The 20720-nt window shown below is 38.6% G+C and overlaps 1 protein-coding gene across 2 annotated transcripts in view; it reads left to right on the top strand.

Annotated features, from left to right (window-relative positions):
* Positions 1–20720, top strand: part of LOC150081768 (Ig-like and fibronectin type-III domain-containing protein 2) — a 550711-nt gene that overhangs the window by 120993 nt on the left and 408998 nt on the right. For both annotated transcript variants that reach the window (XM_090378862.1, XM_090378863.1), the window contains exon 7: positions 14709–14846. In XM_090378862.1, the coding sequence (XP_090234988.1) occupies positions 14709–14846 (138 nt within the window). The remainder of the gene's footprint in view (positions 1–14708; positions 14847–20720) is intronic.

Genomic DNA, 20720 nt, shown 5'->3' with positions numbered 1-20720 from the left:
GGCTGAAAAACATTCTACCCCTTGAGCCTTGAACAATCTTTCCAGAGCCAAATTAATTGACAAGGCTCTCATCATATACTCCCTCCTATTGTATCTGGGCAGAATTGCAGACACTTTCAACTTCAACCCTAATTCACAGCTTTTTTTCAACAATGACCTGTACTTGTTAAATAATTCTGCTGGTTTCCTACTCTTAATATCATTAGTGCCAATGTGTACAACTATATCACCTTTTGTGCCCTTAAAAGATGATATTCACTCTACGTCATCAACCTTTGCCCCTGGCAGACATACCCTGGTCCTGTTCCACCTATCCTTTTTACAAAGCATGTTCCCTATTTCCCTGACAATAGAGTCACCAACAACTACTAGTTCCTGTGGGACCAGCACATTCTGCCTTGGGGGTTGCCGCTGTGTTGCGTGATGACCAAGTGCAAGCTCTGGTGTTGATGTGGGTAGCTTAGAGCTTGATGGGCCCTCAATTTAGATCCTTCGAGGGCATACACCCTGTCCTTCAAGCTCTCATTTAGGCCCATAACAACTCTGAGTTGTTCGCTGATTTCGTTACACTCCTTGCATCTCGTGCACACAAAGACATCCCCATGGCAATATCATGTCCCGTACCTGATTGCTCCACATACATCATGCAAGCAGTGCATTTTAAAAGGCTGTGATTCAGAGTGCAACTGCCCCCCCCTCAGTTCTCCTCTTAGCCACAGCACTCCCATTAGCTTGAGCCTTTTGCTTTGCTTCTCTGGTCTGAGTCATGATTTCGATTTAATTTCAATAAAATTTCAAATTCAGTACAAAATTATAACCCTAAACTTGTATCCCAACACAGTTATAATGCTATATATATTTTTCAGTATCAAGTATTATCTACGAGTTCCATTTATATAACCTCCATATCAAGTTATGTATTAATTAATTATGTTATGTTTGTAATCTAAGTCGTTATATGTATTTAGTTAAAAGTACAATTTAATTGACAATGAAGTTTAACAAAATTAATATAATTTTCTGATTAATTGACAATATTATATTATATACTATACTATACTATACTATACTATACTATACTAACGCTATCAAGTTCGGGATATAACGTTGTATCGTATAACAAAGGCAGCAAGTTACAAACGGTAAATCTACCGACACTTAAGTATTAATTAACTTCCAAATCTCGCTGTCTCAATTCAGAATAAACTAACGATCCTGACTTGGTCTATATGCTACTTATAGAAAATAATTTGATATAACAATTGGGCAATAAAGCGGCTAAATATGGCTAAAAAAACTTCTCGTTCAGCGGAGCTGCAACTCGTAACACGTGGATCTGATATTCACCCAATACTTTTATGCAATTACAAGGCCGAGTAAAGAATAATATACCAGTTTAATCAGAAAATCACAAAATAATGCTATACTACTAAATTTAAATCAAAAGTTTTAGAAAAACAATAATTTCAAATCAATAAATAAGAAAATCCACTTAGCGGCTTTGACTCCCACTAGCCTCGTCAGCTTTACTTGTAGGCAGGGCAATGATTTCACTTTGGAGCCATAAAACTACCTAACATGCTACAGTCAGTTTGATGAGTTGAGTCAGGTTGTTTTCCAATACTGAAATCTATTTTGGGTGGTTGTAATTGATATATGACTGGCAGGGGTGTTTTATCCTAAGGAGCAAAGGACTGTTTTGCTGTTTGATAGTCAGTAACTTTGTGACTCATTAATTAGTGATGAAAAGTTTTCCAGTCCTGCAGTTTTTCATGAACCAGAAGCTGACTGAATGCTGATTGATATTGTAAACAATACCTACAGCTTTCATCCATTTGTTTGATAAGAAAAAAAAATCAAAGACCATACATAAAACATAAATTTAAGCAGCGTTGTTTGTATGTGGCTTAGTAAGTGCCCATATTTTCACTACATAAAATCTGTTGTACATACCTATACCCTATTGAATCCTATTGAATTATGAGGATGCTCCCATAATTATGGCTAAGGGTTTGCCTACCTCCTTGCTGCCTCCCTTAATATAATTGGATAGATTTCATCTGCCCCAGGTGCTTTTTTTTATATCCATGCTCAAAAATTTCTCCTTCACTTTCCTTTCAGTTATCACAAAGTCATTTACCTTCTCTTTAGACCCTTCCCAAAAACATTCCTGATGTGTATGTAGGTGCTAAATACCTATTCAGTTTGCTGCAACCTGAGCAGGGTCATCAACAGTTAACCAATAGACATCAAGTGGCCCAATGTGATTCAACCCCTTTCTTCTTCTTCTGTTAATATAAGCATAGAAGTCTTTGCTGTTTTTCTTTGTATTCTTCACCAGAGACATCTCATAATCTGCATTAGCTTGCCTAACCTCCTTTGTGACTTGATTACAGACTAATTTATCTCTACTGTAGGCTTCTGTATCACCTGATAATTTATATGCATCCCATGCACTTTTCTTCTCTGCCACATGTCTCACTGGTTCATCTGGCATCCATTTAGTCTTGAACAGTATTTCTTTGTTTGTATGAAAAGCCTAGTAGCTTCCTTGATTACTTCCCTGAATACATTCCATTTAGTATTTGCTGTTGGTAACATCATCAGTTGGTCCCACTGCATACAATTTAAAAACTGTCTGAGACTCCTGCAGTCGCCCTTACAAAAGCAAAAGCCTTTCCCTTTATCCTTGACAGTAGTTATTTCTTTAATTAAATTTCACACTGTGATTGCTGCCTACCCAATGGGTATTTTACCTGCAGATTCTTAATGCATGAAGCTATTTGTTGCTATCGTTGCTAGTTTGATGCATTTTATTATTTTTCCTGGCTGTTGGCACCTAATGAGAGACCGGCTTTGTAAGTTGTGTGGCCATATTCTTATTTTATCAATTTTATAATTATATATTTCTTATTATGCATACTTTATTAGTATTCTATTAGTTATCTTTGCTCTCTCTCTCCTCCCCCCTCACTTTCTTTCTTTAATTTTTTTTATTGCTTTATATATATACAGGGTGTCTCAAAAATATTGGTACAAACGTTTAGGGCAGGTAGGTAACATCTAAAGGAATGTGAATCGCATAGGAACCCATAACCGGAAACGTCACAGAAAAGTAGTAGCAGAGGTGCAAGAAGCAGAAATGACACAAGACAGTAATTAGTGGCAAACATTTATTTGACATATTAACAATTGAGTACGAGATGGATGCATTTCATGATGTTACAACAGATGCTCGAAGGTTCCACCATGAGACGCAATGTATGCGTCACACTGATGCAGCATGGATTGGCGGACAGGGTCAAACACAGCTGGAGTTTCTTTGACAGTAGCAGCAGCGCAGACGAGTCTCGCCATGAAATCCATTTCCGTCTCCACAGGCGATTCATACACGATAGATTTGAGGGCCCCCCCCACAGAAAGAAATCAAGGCTCGATAAATCAGGTGAGTGTGGGGAGCCAGGCAACGGGTCCACCACGGCCAATCCATCGACGCCCAAAACGCCAGTTCAAATGGTCACGAACACACCTTCCATAATGGGCAGGCACCCCATCATGTTGAAACCAAATGTTGCATCTCACATTTGCCAGAACATTGTCAAGTAACCCTGCTAGAACTTGTTCAAGAAAGATCCGATATTTAACGGAGTTCATGCGGGATGGTAACAGGTATGGGCTGACTAAGCAGTCACCGACCATACCTGCCCACACATTTATTGCGAAGTGATGTTGTGCCGCATGGGGGCACACACCGTGTGGGCCCCTCTGCTAATCCATACAATAGGTGCATGTCTGCAGCTCACAGTTCATATATCAATGCATGCTCTTGGTGCAGCAACTACTGCTTGAATGAGTAAACCAGACATTTTTCCTCCCACAAACAGATGAATAGCACCATGTACCGACTTACGGTGATGTTTCCAGTTATGGGTTCCTATGTGATTCACATTTCTTTAGATGTTACCTACCTCCCATAAACGTTTGTACCAATATTTTTGAGACACCCTGTATAATGTTATATTATAATATGTTATATTTTAATGTGTTATAATAATTATAATTAGTTACATGTATTGGTATTTTCAAAGAGTAGTTAATAATTTCAATATTCCAATTAGGAGTTATACTTCAAATTTTAAATTTGAAGCTCCAGAATCTGTTGGTAAACCACTTACGAGATATCCAGTAATTAGTAGCAAAAGTTACTTTGCATTTGTTCATCATCATCATCATCAGCCATTTTCAATCCACTGCAGGATGAAGGCCTCTCCAGCAACTTTCCAGTTCCTTCTGTTTTGAGCACTGGCCATCCATTTACTACTCAAAAACTCATGAATTTCATCTATCCATCTCCGCCTTTGTCTTCCAGGTTTTCTTCTAGCTCCTCTTGGGTACCATTCTGTTATTTTCTTAGTCCATCTGTCATCATGTCTTCGAGCTATGTGTCCTGCCCAAGACCATTTTAGTTCTTTAGTTTTGATAAGAATGTCCTTTACTTGAGTTTGCTGCCTAATCCATGTGTTTCTCTTCTTATCTAACAGTCTGATTCCCAATATAATTCGTTCCATTCTTTGCTGTGTAGTTCTTAGCTTCTCTTCAATTCTTTTGGTGAGTGCCCAAGTTTCACTTCCATAAGTCATGGTGGGGAGTATACATTGATTCATTATTTTACGTTTCAGACAAACTGGGATATTGCTCATCAGTATGTGACTATATTTCCTGAATGCTATCCATCCAAAATTTATTCTTCTCTTGACTTCCAGCCATTTATCATTATTACAGCTAATAACTTGTCCCAGATAAGTATATGACTCCACCTTTTCAATTACTGCTCCTTCAATCATTATTTCCCTTTCCGTGGCATACTTGTTCATCATTACTTTTGTTTTAGCCATATTCATCTTTAGTCCAAAATCCTTACTAACTGTGCATAACTGATTAAGATTTTCCTCTAATTCTTTGGGATCGTGGCTTATGACCACAATGTCATCTGCAAATCGTAAATGGTTTAGGTACTCTCCGTTCACATTGACTCCTTTCTGCGACCAGTCTAATCTTCTGAAAGGTTCCTCAAGGGCAGCAGTAAACAGCTTCGGAGATATTGTGTCTCCTTGTCGAACTCCTTTCTCGATTTTAAATTTGCTACTGTCTTTGTCTAGTCTAATAAAAGATGTAGCACTCTCATATATTTTCTTCAAAATCATAATATATGGAGTATCTATGCCTTGTCTTTCTAGTGCCCGAAACATTGCCTTATGCTGTATGGAGTCAAATGCCTTTTCATAATCCACAAATGCCAGGCATAATGGTGTTTTATATTCATTTGCTTTCTCCATTAGCTGTGATATTACATGAAGGTGATCCATAGTTGAGAATCCTGTCCTAAAGCCAGCTTGCTCTTTCGGTTGATTCTCATCAAGTATTCTTTCTAATCTGTTAGTAATGACCCTTGTGAACAACTTGTAGATATGGGATAACAAGCTAATTGGTCTATAATTTCCAATTTCTGATTTATCTCCTTTCTTATGCAGCAAAACTATGATTGCATTATTCCACTGCTTAGGCATCGCACCTTTTCTAATGCACTTTGTGAAGTGCCTTGCCAGTTTTTGTGTTATGTCTCTTCCTCCCAATTTTAACAACTCTACAGTAACTTCATCTTCCCCCGGGGCTTTCCGATTCTTCATTTTCTTCAATACATGTTCTACCTCATCAGGAAGAATATCGGGTATGTCGTATGTGTTGCTACTTTTCAATCCATGTTCCCCACTGCTGGTATCATTCCCTCGCTCCTTGTATAATTCTCTATAGTAGTCTTCTGCTATTTGAATTATGCCTTCTCTGCTGTTTATAAGTACACCATCGCTATTCTTCAGTTTCAGTATCATTTGTCTTTCTGTATTACTGCTCATGGCTGCTGATTTAAATCCTTTGTTTTCCCTTAATGCTTGTTCTACTTTTCTTGTGTTAAATCTTCTTATGTCCTCTCTGAGTCTCTTTCTAATGGCTTTGCATAACTCAGTATACTGAATTTTCTCCCTGTCAGTGTTTTTCTTGCTCTTCATTTGTCGTCTTTGGTTCATCATGACAAGTGTTTCTTGACTAATTTTTTCTTCTTTGGATTTCTGTTTCCCTATAGGTTTCTTGGGCTTTATCACTTTCAAAAAGTTGTAATATTCCTCGTCGATATCTTGGTCCTCAGCAGTCTGCAGAAGCTCATACTTGTTCTTAAGTTCCAGTACATACTGCTTTTTCTCCTCTTCTGTTATCTCAAAGACCTTTGTATTATTTACTCGAGTCAGTTTTTTCCTTTCCTTTCCTACATCTATATCAAGTGTACATCTTACCATTCTGTGATCACTTCCAACATTTACCTTATTCAGGACGGTAACATCAGTCACAATATATCTTCTGTTAGTGAGGATGAAGTCGATTTCATTAGTTGTTAATCCATTTGGACTCTTCCATGTCCACTTTCTGTTCACCCTTTTCTTGAAAAAAGTGTTCATTACTGACATTCCTTGAGATTCTGCAAATTCCACAAGTCTTTCACCTCTTTTATTTCTTTCACCAATTCCAAAATTTCCTATAGTTCCTCTTTCTGCACTGTTTTGCCTTTTTCCAACCTTAGCATTGGAGTCCCCCATAATAATAGTGTAGTGGGTTTTCTGCTCATCTAGAAGACTCTCAATTTCAGTGTACATTTCTTCAACCTCTTCATCATCATGGCTCGATGTTGGTGCATAAATCATTATAATCTTTAGCTTGTACCTCTTAGAAATCTTGAGTATTAGTCTTGACACCCTTGGTGATGTACTTTTGAATTCCAAAATGTTGTTTTTAAAATCTTTATGGACCAGAAACCCAACTCCACCTTCACTCCTTTCACTGTTTCCATTGGTGTACAGCAGATTTCCACTTGATAAACTTATAAGTGATTCATTTCTTCTTCTTGTTTCAGCCAAACCGATGATATTCCAATTCACATTTTCTAATTCCTTTTCCAGCTCTAATATTCTGTCTTCACCGATGAGTGATCGTACGTTATAACAGGCCAAGTTCAATTTCCGTGCATGGCAGCCTGGTCGTACCCAGAGATTCTTAACACACTCTGCTTCCACTCTGATCCTCTCGCTGCCGTAAGAGGGAGAGTGAAAGCTGCTGGGGACTGAGGGCTATTTGTATTGTTGTGCTCTCATTGCTGGAGGGTTTGGTCTTTTCCTCTTCCCGCTGACCAGGCGTCTTGAAGAGAACCACTCTACATGTTCGTTGCCACCTAAGTGACGTAACAGGGCTTACCATCGAGAAGGTGTGCATGAGTGGATTTTAGGGAGGCAGGCCAACCGGACTTCTCCTAAATCTTCTGTAATAGAGAGATATTGGATCCATCAGTGTTTTAGGCTGAGTGTCTGATAACACACAGGATACCTGTTCCCCTCTAAGCCCCTTGCATTTGTTATCTGCTCATAAATCTGAAAACCTGAATGTTATCTGCACATGCATTTTTCCAGTCTGGAAATGAACTTTTAAAAATATTTTCAAAATTGCAAACTATTAATGGACACATGACAAATGCTATGAAAAATAAAAAGTAAATTTTGCTGTTTTTTTTTTTTTTTTTAATCCAATAAAGTAACTCTATATAAATTGATGTGCATTGGACCACAGATAAACTGTCTCATTATATGTTGCAAAACTTATAGCTGAAGGAGATATAACATTATAATATAAAATATAATAATTTCACAATCATTTTTGGAATACATAATTGAATAGAGCATTTTTATCATTGCACAATATTATTAATATGCAGTACATCAGGAAAAAAAAGTAAATTTTCTAGTTCAACCAGTTTTTAACTTTACCAAGGTAAAGTTTGTATTGTTTTAATAAAGTTTTATCTTGATGGAAAGGAGAATGGTGCAGGTAAACAGAAAATCAGTTTTGATGGAAACATCCACTCACTCCAAATGTTTGTCAAGTTCTGCCTTGAATCTATTTAAGCTATCAACTTCTACAACAACAGATGGAAGGTTGTTCCAGCAATCCGACCGGGCTAGCCGAGTGGGTAAAGTACCTGCCCGGCAACCCAAAGGTCGCGGGTTCGATTCCCGCCTCGGGCTTGGATCAAAGTACTGCAAAAACCTTGGGAGGTGTAATATGGCCACAGAAGCCGATGCGCCAACAACTACCAAATCAAAAAGCATCACTGTTGAACAAAAGCCGAGAATTAGGGTTGAATTTGAAAGTGTCTGCAATTCTGCCCAGACACGATAGGAGGGAGTATATGATGAGAGCCTTGTCGATCAATTCGGCCCTGGAAAGATTGTGCAAGGCTCAAGGGGTAGAATTTTTTTCAGCCTGGACTGTACTTGTTAACAGGAGAGATTGCTTCTACAGGGATGGGATACACTTAAATAGAAAGGGTGCAAGAATATTTGCTGATGCTATCGAGGCAGTGTTAGGTGGGTCGGAAAACTGCTAGCTTGGGGGGAGACAAAGACCAATAGATTGACAGTAGCCACTGGCAGAGGTGAAAGAGATTCTTGCACTGCTTCTATTAGAATGAGCAGAAGCCTGAAAAACAAGATGCATGGTATTTCAGAGACTGCTGGGAGCCATTGCGGTACAAGTAAACACATGGGTTGTGTTAGGGTAGCTAAGAATAGAAACTGGTGCAGGTATACTTGCGTGTACACCAATGCTAGGAGTTTAGTAAATAAATTTGATGAATTTGAGGTATTGCTCAAAACATCGAAGGCAGATATTGTTGGGATATCAGAGACGTGGTGTCACACAGATATAAGGGATGCAGAACTGCAATTTGGGGAGTACAACGTCTACAGAAAGGATAGACAGGATAGGAAGGGAGGAGGGGTTATGTTATTAGTTAAGAAACACATAAAAACCAAGGAAGTGAAGCCAGTCGACATCGCTGGACAGTGCAGTGTGGAGTCAGTTTGGTGTGACATAAACGTTGGGAGATCAAAATTGAGAGTAGGAGTGTGCTATAGGCCTAATGACTCTGATGAGTATAATAAGGAACTGTACAGGGAAATAGAGTGGGCCAGTAAATCAGAGTGTCTTATAATGGGAGATTTTAATTTCCCAGATATTGACTGGAATTTGGGGGCTGGTTACTCACACACTAGCAGGACTTTTGTGGATTTATTGGATGATTGTTTTCTACATCAGCATGTTCGGGAGGCAACTAGAGGGAGTAATACTCTTGATTTGATTATCAGCAGTGATTCTTCATGCATTAAGAATCTGCAGATAAATGAACCACTAGGTGGCAGTGATCACAGTGTGCTGAAGTGGGATTTACTCAAAGAGGTAACTACCATTAGGGGTAAAGGGAAGGGTTATTGCTTCCGTAAAGGCGACTACGATGGACTGAGACAGTATTTAAATTCTATACAGTGGGACCAACTGATGATGTTACCAACAGCAAATTCAAAATGGGAAGCATTCAAAGAACTTATCTTGGAAGCTACTAGGCTTTACATACCAACTAAGAAATATTGTTCAAGGTTTAGGCCAAAATGGATGTCAGATAAACTAATGAGGCATATGGCAGAGAAGAAAAATGCATGGGATACATACAAATTAACACATGACACAGAAGCCTATGATAGATACAAGTTGATATGGAACCAAGTTACAAAGGAGGTTAGGCAGGCGAAGGCAGATTACGAGAAATCCTTGGCAAGGGATGCAAAGAAAAACAGCAAAGAGTTCTTTACTTATGTAAACTCTAGAAGGAAGGGGGTGAATCAGATTGGTCCACTTGATATTGATGGGTCAAGTGTTGATGATCCTGCTCAGGTAGCTAACAAACTAAATGAATATTTTGCATCGACATTCACACATGAGGAGTTATTCAGCGAGGGGAATGCCAGAGGTGTATTCAACTCTAGCAGTAAGCTACAGAATCTTGAAATAACTGGGAGTAAAGTGGAGGAGAAACTGTTGAAGATAAACACAAGAAAGGCACCCGGGGTGGATGGGATCTATCCAGTTATATTAAAGGAGGCAGCAAAGGAAGTAAGCAAACCCTTAGCCATAATTATGAGAGCTTCCTTGGACTCAGGGGAGGTACCCATAGACTGGAAATGTGCAAATGTGACCCCAATTCACAAAGGAGGATCAAAGGCTGACACAAGTAATTATAGACCTGTGAGCTTAACTTCTGTTCCAGGAAAATTAATGGAGGCACTGGTTAAAGAAGCACTGCAGGATCATTTAGACAAGACTTCAGTTATAGCTCAGACACAGCATGGTTTTGTTAAGGGGAAGTCTTGCCTGACCAACTTGATTGGATACTATGATGCAGTCACAAAAGAACTGGATGCAGGGAATAACTTTGATATTATATACTTGGATCTTAGAAAGGCTTTTGATACTGTTGCACATGGAAGACTGCTACACAAATTGGAGCAGTGTGACATTGGAGGCAAATTGCTGCTATGGATAAAGGGGTGGTTGAGGGGGAGAAGACAGAGAGTGGTAATCAATGGACACTGCTCATCGTGGACTGATGTTATTAGTGGAGTCCCTCAGGGCTCAGTGTTGGGTCCATTATTGTTTTCTGTATTTATAAATGATATTGATGATGGTATATCGGGCTTAATGTCCAAGTTTGCAGACGATACAAAGGTTGGCAGGGTTGTCAAGGACACTACTGACACTATGCTGCTGCAACAGGATCTGGAAAGGTTGAGCAGATGGGCTGAGAGGTGGCAAATGAAGTTTAACATTGATAAATGTAAAGTACTACACATGGGAAACAGCAACCCCAGAGCAACGTATCAACTCTGTGGTACTACACTGACAGTGGTAGAGAATGAAAGGGACTTGGGGGTGGTTGTGCAGGCAGATATGAAGTTCTCTGAGCAGTGCAGAAGGGCTGCAAGAGTAGCTCATGGAGTATTGTCAATGATATACAGGAATTTTTCCAGCAGGGATAAGGAGGTGATTATTCCATTGTATAAGGCAATGGTCAGGCCACACCTAGAGTACTGTATACAGGTCTGGAGGCCTCATTTCAAGAAGGATGTAGAGCTGCTGGAACGAGTACAGAGAAGGGCAACAAGATTAGTGAATGGAACAAAGGGGTGCTCTTAGGAAGAAAGGCTTAAGTTTTGCAAATTACAGTGTCTGAAGACTAGGCACCAGCGAGGTGATCTGATAGAGGTGTATAAAGCCTTGAATGGTTTAAGCATGCTCAATGCTGATGGGATTCTTCCTCTAGCTCAGAAAAATCACCTGAGAGGGCATAAATTCAAATTGAGGAAAGACAGATGTAGGATAGACGTGCGGAAATTTGCCTTTAGCCAGCGGGTGGTTGGTTGGTGGAACAGACTTCCATCCCTTGTGGTGGAGGTTGATAGCCTAAATAAGTTTAAGGCTCAGCTGGACAGGTATTTTGAACGAACAGAGGGGTGAAGTGGAAGTGGGTTTTTTTTTTTTTGGCTGATGCTGCATAAGCTTGCTTTCTTGCATCAAATGCCTCTACTAATGCTAATGCTAATGCTAATGTTAATCAACCACCCTCTGGCTAAAGGCAAACTTCCGCACATCCATCCTAAAACTGTCCTTCCTCAATTTGAATTTATGCCCTTTCAGGCGATTATTCTGAGCAAGAGGAAGGATCCCATCAGCACTGAGCATGCTCAAACCATTCAAAGCTTTATACACCTCAATCAGATCACCTCGCAGGTGCTTAGTCTCCAGACACTGTAATTTGCAAAACTTAAGCCTTTCTTTGTAAGAGCAACCTTTTGTTCCATTCATTAATCTTGTTGCCCTTCTCTGCACTCGTTCCAACAGCTATACATCCTTCTTAAAATGAGGCCTCCAGACCTGTATACAGTATCAAGGTGTTACCTGAACATTGCCTTATACAAGGGGATAATCACGTCCTTATCCCTGCTAGAAAAATTCCTGTATATCATTGACAAGACACCATGAGCTACTCTTGCAGACCGTCTGCACTGCTCAGAGAACTTCATATCTGCCTGCACAATTACCCACAGGTCCTTTTCACTCTCTAACACTGTCAGTGTGTGGGATTACTGCTTCCCATATGCAGTACTTTACATTTGTCTATGTTAAACTTCAGTTGCCACTTCTCAGCCCATCTGCTCAACTTTTCTAGATCCTGTTGCAGCAGTGTACTGTGATTAGTGTCATTAACAACCCTGCTGACCTTCATATCGTCTGCAGACCTGGACATTAAGTCTGATATACCATCATCAATATTGTTAATAAATACAGAAAACAACAATGTACCCAACACTGAACCTGGGGGACTTCACTAATAACATTAGTCCATGAAGAGCAGTGTCCATTGATTACCACTCTCTGTCTTCTCCCACTCAACCATCCCTTTATCCATAGCAGCAATTTGCCTCCAATGCCACACTGCTCCAATTTGTGCAGCATTCTTCCATGTGCAACAGTATCAAAAGCCTTTCTAACATCCAAATTTTTGATATCAAAATTATTCTTTGCATCCAGTTTTTTTGTGACTACATCTTAGTATCCAATCAAATTGGTCAGGCAAGACTTCCCCTTAACAAACCCATGCTGTGTCCGAGCTATAACTAAAGTCTTGTCTGGATGATCCTGCAATGCTTCTTTAACCAGTGCCTCCATTAATTTTCCTGGAACAGAAGTTAAACTCACAGGTCTATAATTACTTGTGTCTCCCTTTGATTCTCCATTGTGGATTTGGTCTCATTTGCACATCTACAGTTCATGGGTACCTCCCTTGAGTACAGGGAAACTCTCATAATTATGGCTAAGGGTTTGTTTACTTCCCCTGCTGCCTCCTTCAATATAACTGGATAGATTCCATCCACCCCCAGATGCTTTTCTTATGTTTAGCTTCAACAATTTCTCCTCCACTTTACTCTCAGTTATTACAAGATTATCTAGCTTACTGCCAGAGTTTAATACACCTCTGACATTGCCCTCCCTTAATAACTCCTCGTGTATGAATGTAGATGTAAAATATTCATTTAGTCTGTTAGCCACCTGAGCCGGATCATTAACAGTTGAACCATTGATATCAAGCAGATCGATCTGATTCATCCCCCTCCTTCTAGAGTCTACATAAGTAAAGAATTCTTTGCTGCTCTTCTCTGCATCCCTTTCCAAAGTATTCTCGTAATCTGCCTTCGCCTCCCCAACCGCATTTGTGACTTGGTTACATACCAGCATATATCTATCATAGGCTTCTGTGTCGAGAAGATTTATAATTTATATGTATCTCATGCATTTTTCTTCTCTGCCACTGTCTAATTAATTCATCTGACATCCATTTAGGCCTAAACCTTAAATAATATTTCTTAGTTGGTATAAAATGCCTAGTAGCTTCCAAGATTAATTCTTTCAATAACATCATCAGTTGGTCCCACTGTATAGAATTTAAATACTGTCTCAGACCTCTGTAGTCACCTTTATGAAAGCAAAAACCCTTCTCTTTACCCTTGATGGTAGTTACCTCTTTGAGTAAATCCCACTTCAGCACACTGTGATCACTGCCATCTAGTGGTTCCTTTATCTGCAGATTCTTATTGCATGAAGAATCACTACTGATAATCAGATCAAGTGTATTACTCCCTCTAGTTGCCTCTCTATGCTGCTGTAGAAAACAATCATCCAATAAATCCACAAAAGCCTTGCTAGTGTGTGAGTGACAAACCCACAAATTCCAGTCAATCTCTGGGAAAAAATTAAAATCCTGCATTATAAGACACTCTAATTTACTGGCCAATTCTATTTCTCTGCACAATTGCTCATTATGCTCATCAGATTCATTAGGCCTATAACATACACCTACTCTCATTTTTCCTTTCCCAGTGCTTATGTCACACCAAACAGACTCAACACGTCAACTTCCTTATGTTTCTTAACTAACAGCTTAACCCCTCCTCCCTTCCTGTCCTGTCTATCCTTCCTGTACACATTCTACTCCCCAAATTCCAATTCTGCACTGCTTATGTCTGTGTGACACCATGTCTCTGATATCCCAACAATATCTACCATTGATGTCTTCACTATCACTTATTATGTCCTGTATTTCCTATATATTTGGATATTGCATCCTATTTTCTGTAACCATTTATCCCATTTTTATTGTCAGGCTGGTAGTCAGGTGCATGACAATAAAAATGGGATAAATGGTCATGTTTCTATATTGTCAGGCTTGTAGTCAGATGTATAAAGAGTTTGAGATTTGAATGTGATATGGAGTTTTAGATCTTGGTCCTAAATGTAACTGCAAAGTGATGTATGGAGAAGTGATTGGCATGTCACAATACAAAATATAGTTTTGTATTGTGAACATAATTTGCACATTAGAAATTGAAGAGTTTAACGATGATGAGACCTGAACTTGGGATAATAAACAACTTTTGAAAAATGCATTGATCCGTAAGCCAAATTATTTTAAGTAGGAATAGAATCTATAAGCATGATCATAAGCTAAGCAAGAACTGTCTAATGTACAGAAGAACATTAATAACATGCAATAAAATTGAAATAATACTTTATAGAAGCATTGACTTATAATGCATGTACAATTGACACAGTGTTGTTTCTGCCTGTTTTTGATTTCCCTAAAAATATTAGTATTTTCAACTAACCTTTATTTACTAAATTAAATAAAGTTTTATTTTCTTTTATTGTTATTTTTTCAGGATGCTGTAGTTTCAATGGAGTTCCTTCTGAATGTTTTGGATACTGTAATCTGAATAATCTTATATTAAGAGGAGCATCTCTTACTAGCCTTTTTCAGTGCAATAATTATCTTCCAAATATTACACATTGCCTTGCTGGTAAGAAGTATTTTTTTAGAGATTTTTATTATCTTGACATTTATCTAAAATGAATCTTCTGTAACGTCTGAGTAAAAATGGAATTTTACCTCAGCATTTTTTTATTTTATTCATGATTATTCATTTATTATAAAGAGAGCATTTTAATTGCTTATATACTAATATACATATAGCATATACAGTCAAAGCACTATATAACGACTCCCCTGGGGAATGAAAAAACGTTTGTTATATCAGTCATTCATAAAGTCAGAAACAAAACAAGTAAAAGCTTGAACATTTAATGTAATTCTTCTAATACAGTATAGTATAATCTTATAATATGTACTACAGTATTAAACAAGAAAATTATGATTGTAAATTTTGCATCGATGTAAGAGTGCAGTAAGGTTACAATTAAATTGTAAATTTCACTACACAGGCTACATACTTATCAAGACCAAACAAGAGAATTGTTTCATACTTTAAAATAATATGTCAAGACACACTGTTTCAATGGTAGAGCATGTTTTAAAAGAGAAATATCAAGGTGCAAGATAGCAGTTATTTCACTTTCACAGTTAGACTACACTTGAAAAAATTGATGTACAACTTCTAATCCTTGATGAGCATCTTTCACTGAAACTTCTTTTTCAACCACAGTAGGTTCTTCATCTTCATCACTGCGAATTTCAGATGATTCCATTACATCTACAATGAATTCGTCTTCATTCATGCATATTGACAAATGCAAAGTACTGCATATGGATAGAAAAAAACGTAGAAAAATGTTACCCTAGACAAACACAGAAAATGAAAAAAACCTGGGAATAATTGTGCAGTCAGATATGAAGTTTCCTGAGCAGTACAGATAGGCTGCCAAAGCAGGTCATGAGGTATTGTCAATGATATACAGGAATTTTGCTAGTAGGGAAAAGGTGGTGATTATCCCTTTGCATAAGGCAATGGTCAGGCCACACCTTGAGTACTGCAAACAGGTCTGGAGGCCTCATTTTAGGAAGGATGTAGAGTTGCTTGAGCAAGTACAGAGAAGGCAACAAAATTGGTGAGAGGTATGAAGGGGTCCTCTTACTAAGAAAGGCTTAAGTTCTGCAAATTGCAGCATCTAGTGACTAGGCACCCATGAGGTGATCTGATTGAGGTGTATAATACCTCGTGTCTGTAGATTAACCATTCGTAACTTGCCGCCATTGTTATATGATACAACGTGTGCTAGCATAAGGTGTAACGGAAAACTAGATAGTGAGTATAGTAGTATCTATTAATCAGTAAAATTTATTAATCTTATTAAATGTCATTGTCAATCGAATTGTACTATTTTAACTAAATAAATAAAGTGACCTAGTTATTACAAACGTAACATCATAAATTAATACAAAAAAGTTGACAGGGGATAAGAAAGTCATATAATGTAACCTGAAGATTATATCCGATACGAAAATACATATATATAGTGTTATAACTGCATTGGGATATAGGTTTAGGGTTATATTTTGTATTGGAATTTTATTGAACTTGAATAGAAATCATGACTCAGACCAGAGCAGCAAAGCAAAAGGCTCAAACTAGTGGAAGTGCTGTGGCTCAGGGGAGAACTAGGGGGGGGGACGGTTATCCTCTGAATCACAGTCTGTTGAAATGCACTGCTTGTTTGATGTTTGTGGAGCAATCAGGAACGGGACATGATATTGCCAAGGGGAATGTTTTTGTGTGTGTGTGTGTGTGTGTGTGTGTGTGTGTGTGTGTGTGTGTGTGTGTGTGTGTGTGTGTGTGTGTGTGTGTGTGTGTGTGTGTGCGCGCGATGTAAGGAGTGCGAGGAAATCAGGCTCCAACTCGGCATTGTTATGGGCTTATATGAGAGCTTGAAGGACAGGGTAGATGCCCTTGAAGGATTTAAATTGAGCGGCCCATCAACCTCTCAGCTGCCCACATCAATGCCAGAGCTTGCACTTGAACATCATGCAACACAGCGGCAACCCCCAAGGCAGAATGCGCTCGTCCCAAAGGAACTAGTTGTTGTAGGTAACTCTACTGTCAGGGAAACGGGGAACATATTGTGCAAAAAGGATAGATGGAACAGGACCAGGGTATGTCTGCCAGGGGGCAAAGGTTGATGACATTGTAGGGCAGATATCATCCTTTAAGAGCACAAAGGGTGATATTGTTGTACACATTGGCACTAATCATATTAAGAGTAGGAGACCGGCAGAATTACTTAACAAGTACAAGACAATGCTGAGAAAAAGCCATGAGTTAGGGTTGAATTTGAAAGTGTCTGCAATTCTCCCCAGACATGATAGGAGGGAGTATATGATGAGAGCCTTGTCGATCAATTTGGCCCTGGAGAGATTGTGCAAGGCTCAAGGGGTAGAATTTTTCTCAGCCTCGTCTGTGCTTGTTAACATGAGAGACTGCTTCTGCAGAATAGAAAGGGTGCAAGAATATCTGCTGATGCTATCAAGGCAGAGTTAGGTGGGTCAGAAAACTGCTAGCTTGGGTGGATAAAAAAAAAAGAAGTAAAGTGCAGCCATTATCAACCCACTGCAGGATGGAAGCCTCCTCAACAATTCATGCTGAGGGAAATGGACCATAATCTGCCACACTGGTCCAGTGCGGATTGGCAGATCGACCATATTCAGCAGTCAGGGACTTGAACCCCGGTCTACTCAAAGAGCGTGTGCTACTGCACTTCCGCTCCTGACCACTCGGCTACGGAGGCTACAGGGACTAATAAATTAACAGTAGCCACTGGCAGAGGTAAAAGTGATTCTTGCACTACTTCTATTGAAATGCAATTGAGCAGCAGCCTGGAAAGGAAGGCAATGAGAATTTCCAGGACTGCTGGGAGTCATAGTGGAACAAGTAAATACATGGGCTGTGTTAGGGTAACTAAGAGTAGAAACAGGTGCACGTATACTTGCATGTACACCAATGCTAGGAGTATAGTTAATATATTCGATGAGCTTAAAGTGCTAGTCAAGACATCAAAGGCAGATATTGTAGTTTTAAATGTTTTCCACCAACCTTATGTAGAAATAAAACACAACGAAAACGAAAACTGGAATCTTGATAACTATGTATTTATAATAAATTATATTTGCCTGTATTTACAATAAATTATATTTAACTTTACAACTGAAATATATAAAATATACATTAAAATATACTGGGTTAAGAACAATAAAACCATAAAATACAATAAAATATACTAAATTAAAAGCGATAAAACCATAAAAGCGATAAAAGGCAGATATTGTTGGGATATCAGAGACATGGTGTCACACAGATATAAGCAGTGCTGAACTGGAATTTGGGGAGAACAATGTGTACAGAAAGTATAGACAGGAGAGGAAGGGAGGAGGAGTTATGCTGTTAGTTAAGAAATACATAAAATCTAAGGAAGTACATCCAATTGATGTTGGTGGACAATGCAATGTTGAGTCTGTTTGGTATGATATAAGCACTGGAAAAGGAAAAATGAGAGTATGTGTGTGTTATAGGCCTAATGAATCTGATGAGCAATTGTGCAGAGAAATAGAATGGGCCAGTAAATTAGAGTGTCTTATAATGGGGGATTTTAATTTCCCAGAGATTGACTGGAATTTGTGGGAAGGGTAACCAGATTAGTGAAGGGAACAAAAGGGTGCACTTACCTATAAAGGCTTCAGCTCTGCAAATTGCAGTGTCTTAAGAACAGGCAACTGAGGAAAATCTGATTGAGGCATTTAAAGCCTTGAATGATTTGTGTAAGCTGAATTTTAATGATATTAATGATTTGACAGGAGGGGCAGAAATGAAAGTTGAGGAAGGATGGTTACAGGATAGATATGAGGACGTTTTTCTTCATTCAGCAGGTGGGTGTTTATTGGAACAGGCTTCCACCTGTTGTTCTGGAAGTGAATGGGTTGAATGAATTCAAGAGAGAACTAGAAAAATTCTTGGATGGTACTGAGGGGTGAACTGTTTTTTTTTTTTTTTTTGGATGATGCTATATAAGCTTCAGTACTGATAAAGGCATCAAATTCAGACATTGTAGGAATAGCAGAAATATGGTGTCTGATGTCTGAGTGACAACAGGCATCAAACCTAAGTAATGCTGAATTTGAATATGGGGAGTACAATGTATATAGGAACAGACAGGACAGGAAAGGTGGAGGGGTTTGAGAAGTTCATAGTTAAGTTAAGAGAAGAATATTAAATAAACCATAAAAAGGGCACAAAAGGTGATATTGTTGGCATTAATGACATTAAGAGTAGGAGATCTGCAGATTTACTTGAAAAGTATAAGTTAGTGTTGAAAATATAGTCACAAGTTAGGGTTAAATTTGAAAGTGTCTCCAATTCTGCCCATACACAGAAGGATGAGAGCCTTGTTAATCAATTCAGCCCTGAAGAGAGAGAGAGAGAGAGAGAGTCTGCAAGGCTCATGGGGTAGAATATTTTTCAGCATGGTCTGTGCTTGTTAACAAGAGAGACTGCTTCTACAGGACTAGTATACATTTAAATAGAAAAGGTGCAAGAATATTTGCTGATGCTATCGAGGTACTGTTGTGGGGTGTCAGAAAACTGCCAGCTTCACCAACTCCACTTAATTCATTATTGTACTTTTAAGAAGTTCGACCTTGATGGGCCCCTCAATTTATTTCCTTCGAGGGCATCCACCCTGTCCTTCAAGCTCTCATAAAGGCCCATAACAACGCTGAGTTGTCGCCTGATTTCCTTGCACTCCTTACATCGTGCACACACAAAGACATCCCCCTTGGCAGTATCATGTCCCGTACCCGACTGCTCCGCAAACATCAAGCAAACAGTGCATTTTACAAGACTGTGATTCTGAGGGCAACTGCCCCCCTCAGTTCTCCCCTGAGCCACAGCACTCCCATTAGCTTGAGCCTTTTGCTTTGCTGCTCTGGTCTGAGTCATGATTCCGATTTAATTCAATAAAATTTCAATTTCAGAACAAAATTAAATCCTTAAGTTATATTCCAAAACAGTTATAATGCTATATTTATTTTTTCGGTATAGAGTGTTTTCTACGAGTTCCCTTTATACAACTTCCGTATCACGTGTACCACTTTAGTTATGTATTAATTATTTGTTATGGTTAAGTCGTTATATATATATATATATTTATATAGAGTTAAAAGTACAATTTAATTGACAATAAAGTTTATCAAGATTAATAAATTTACTGATTAATTGACAATATTATATTATGCGCTATACTACACTAAGCTTATGCTATCGTGTAAAAATGGCGGGAATTCACGAACGGTACTTCTACAGACTCGTAAGTATTGATTAGCTTCCAAATCTCGCTATCTCAATTTAGAATAAACTAAGGATGCTGACTAGGTGTATAATCTACTTATAGAAGATAATTTGATATAACAATTGGTTAATAAATCGACTAAATTTGGTTAAAAAAAAAAAAAAAAAAACCTCTCGTTCAATTTGTAACACGTGGATTTGATACCGTTACGATACTAAGTAATACCTACAAAATCTCTGTCTAAGTTAAACTTTAAACTAAGTATCGTAACTAGGAGTATAAAGCTACTCTAGAAAATAAGTTAATATGCCAATTTAAGCTAATAAATCAGAAAATAAATCAGGAAAAACTTCTCTGTTCCAAGAGTGTCAAAGAGCTTCGTCCGCACAGGCTACCCTCGTTCCCAGATTCCCAAATCCTCGTTCCCAGACTTGTTTGCAGTATTTGAGATGTGGCCTAACCTGAATGACTATAATGTCAGCAATGACAAGACTGCTCATTGCTGACAATACAGAGGGATTACCACCTCCTTATTCATGCTGGTAACATTCTTGTATATCATTGACAAAACTCCATGAGCTGTCCTGGAAGTCTGTCTGCAC

The sequence above is a fragment of the Mastigoproctus giganteus genome, chromosome 8 (genome assembly GCF_048544385.1).
Source record: "Mastigoproctus giganteus isolate SK-2022 chromosome 8, ASM4854438v1, whole genome shotgun sequence".
In the NCBI taxonomy this organism is placed as follows: Eukaryota; Metazoa; Arthropoda; class Arachnida; order Uropygi; family Thelyphonidae; genus Mastigoproctus; species Mastigoproctus giganteus.
Note: the sequence above shows the minus strand (reverse complement) of the source record. Positions and strands in the feature narration are given on the sequence as shown.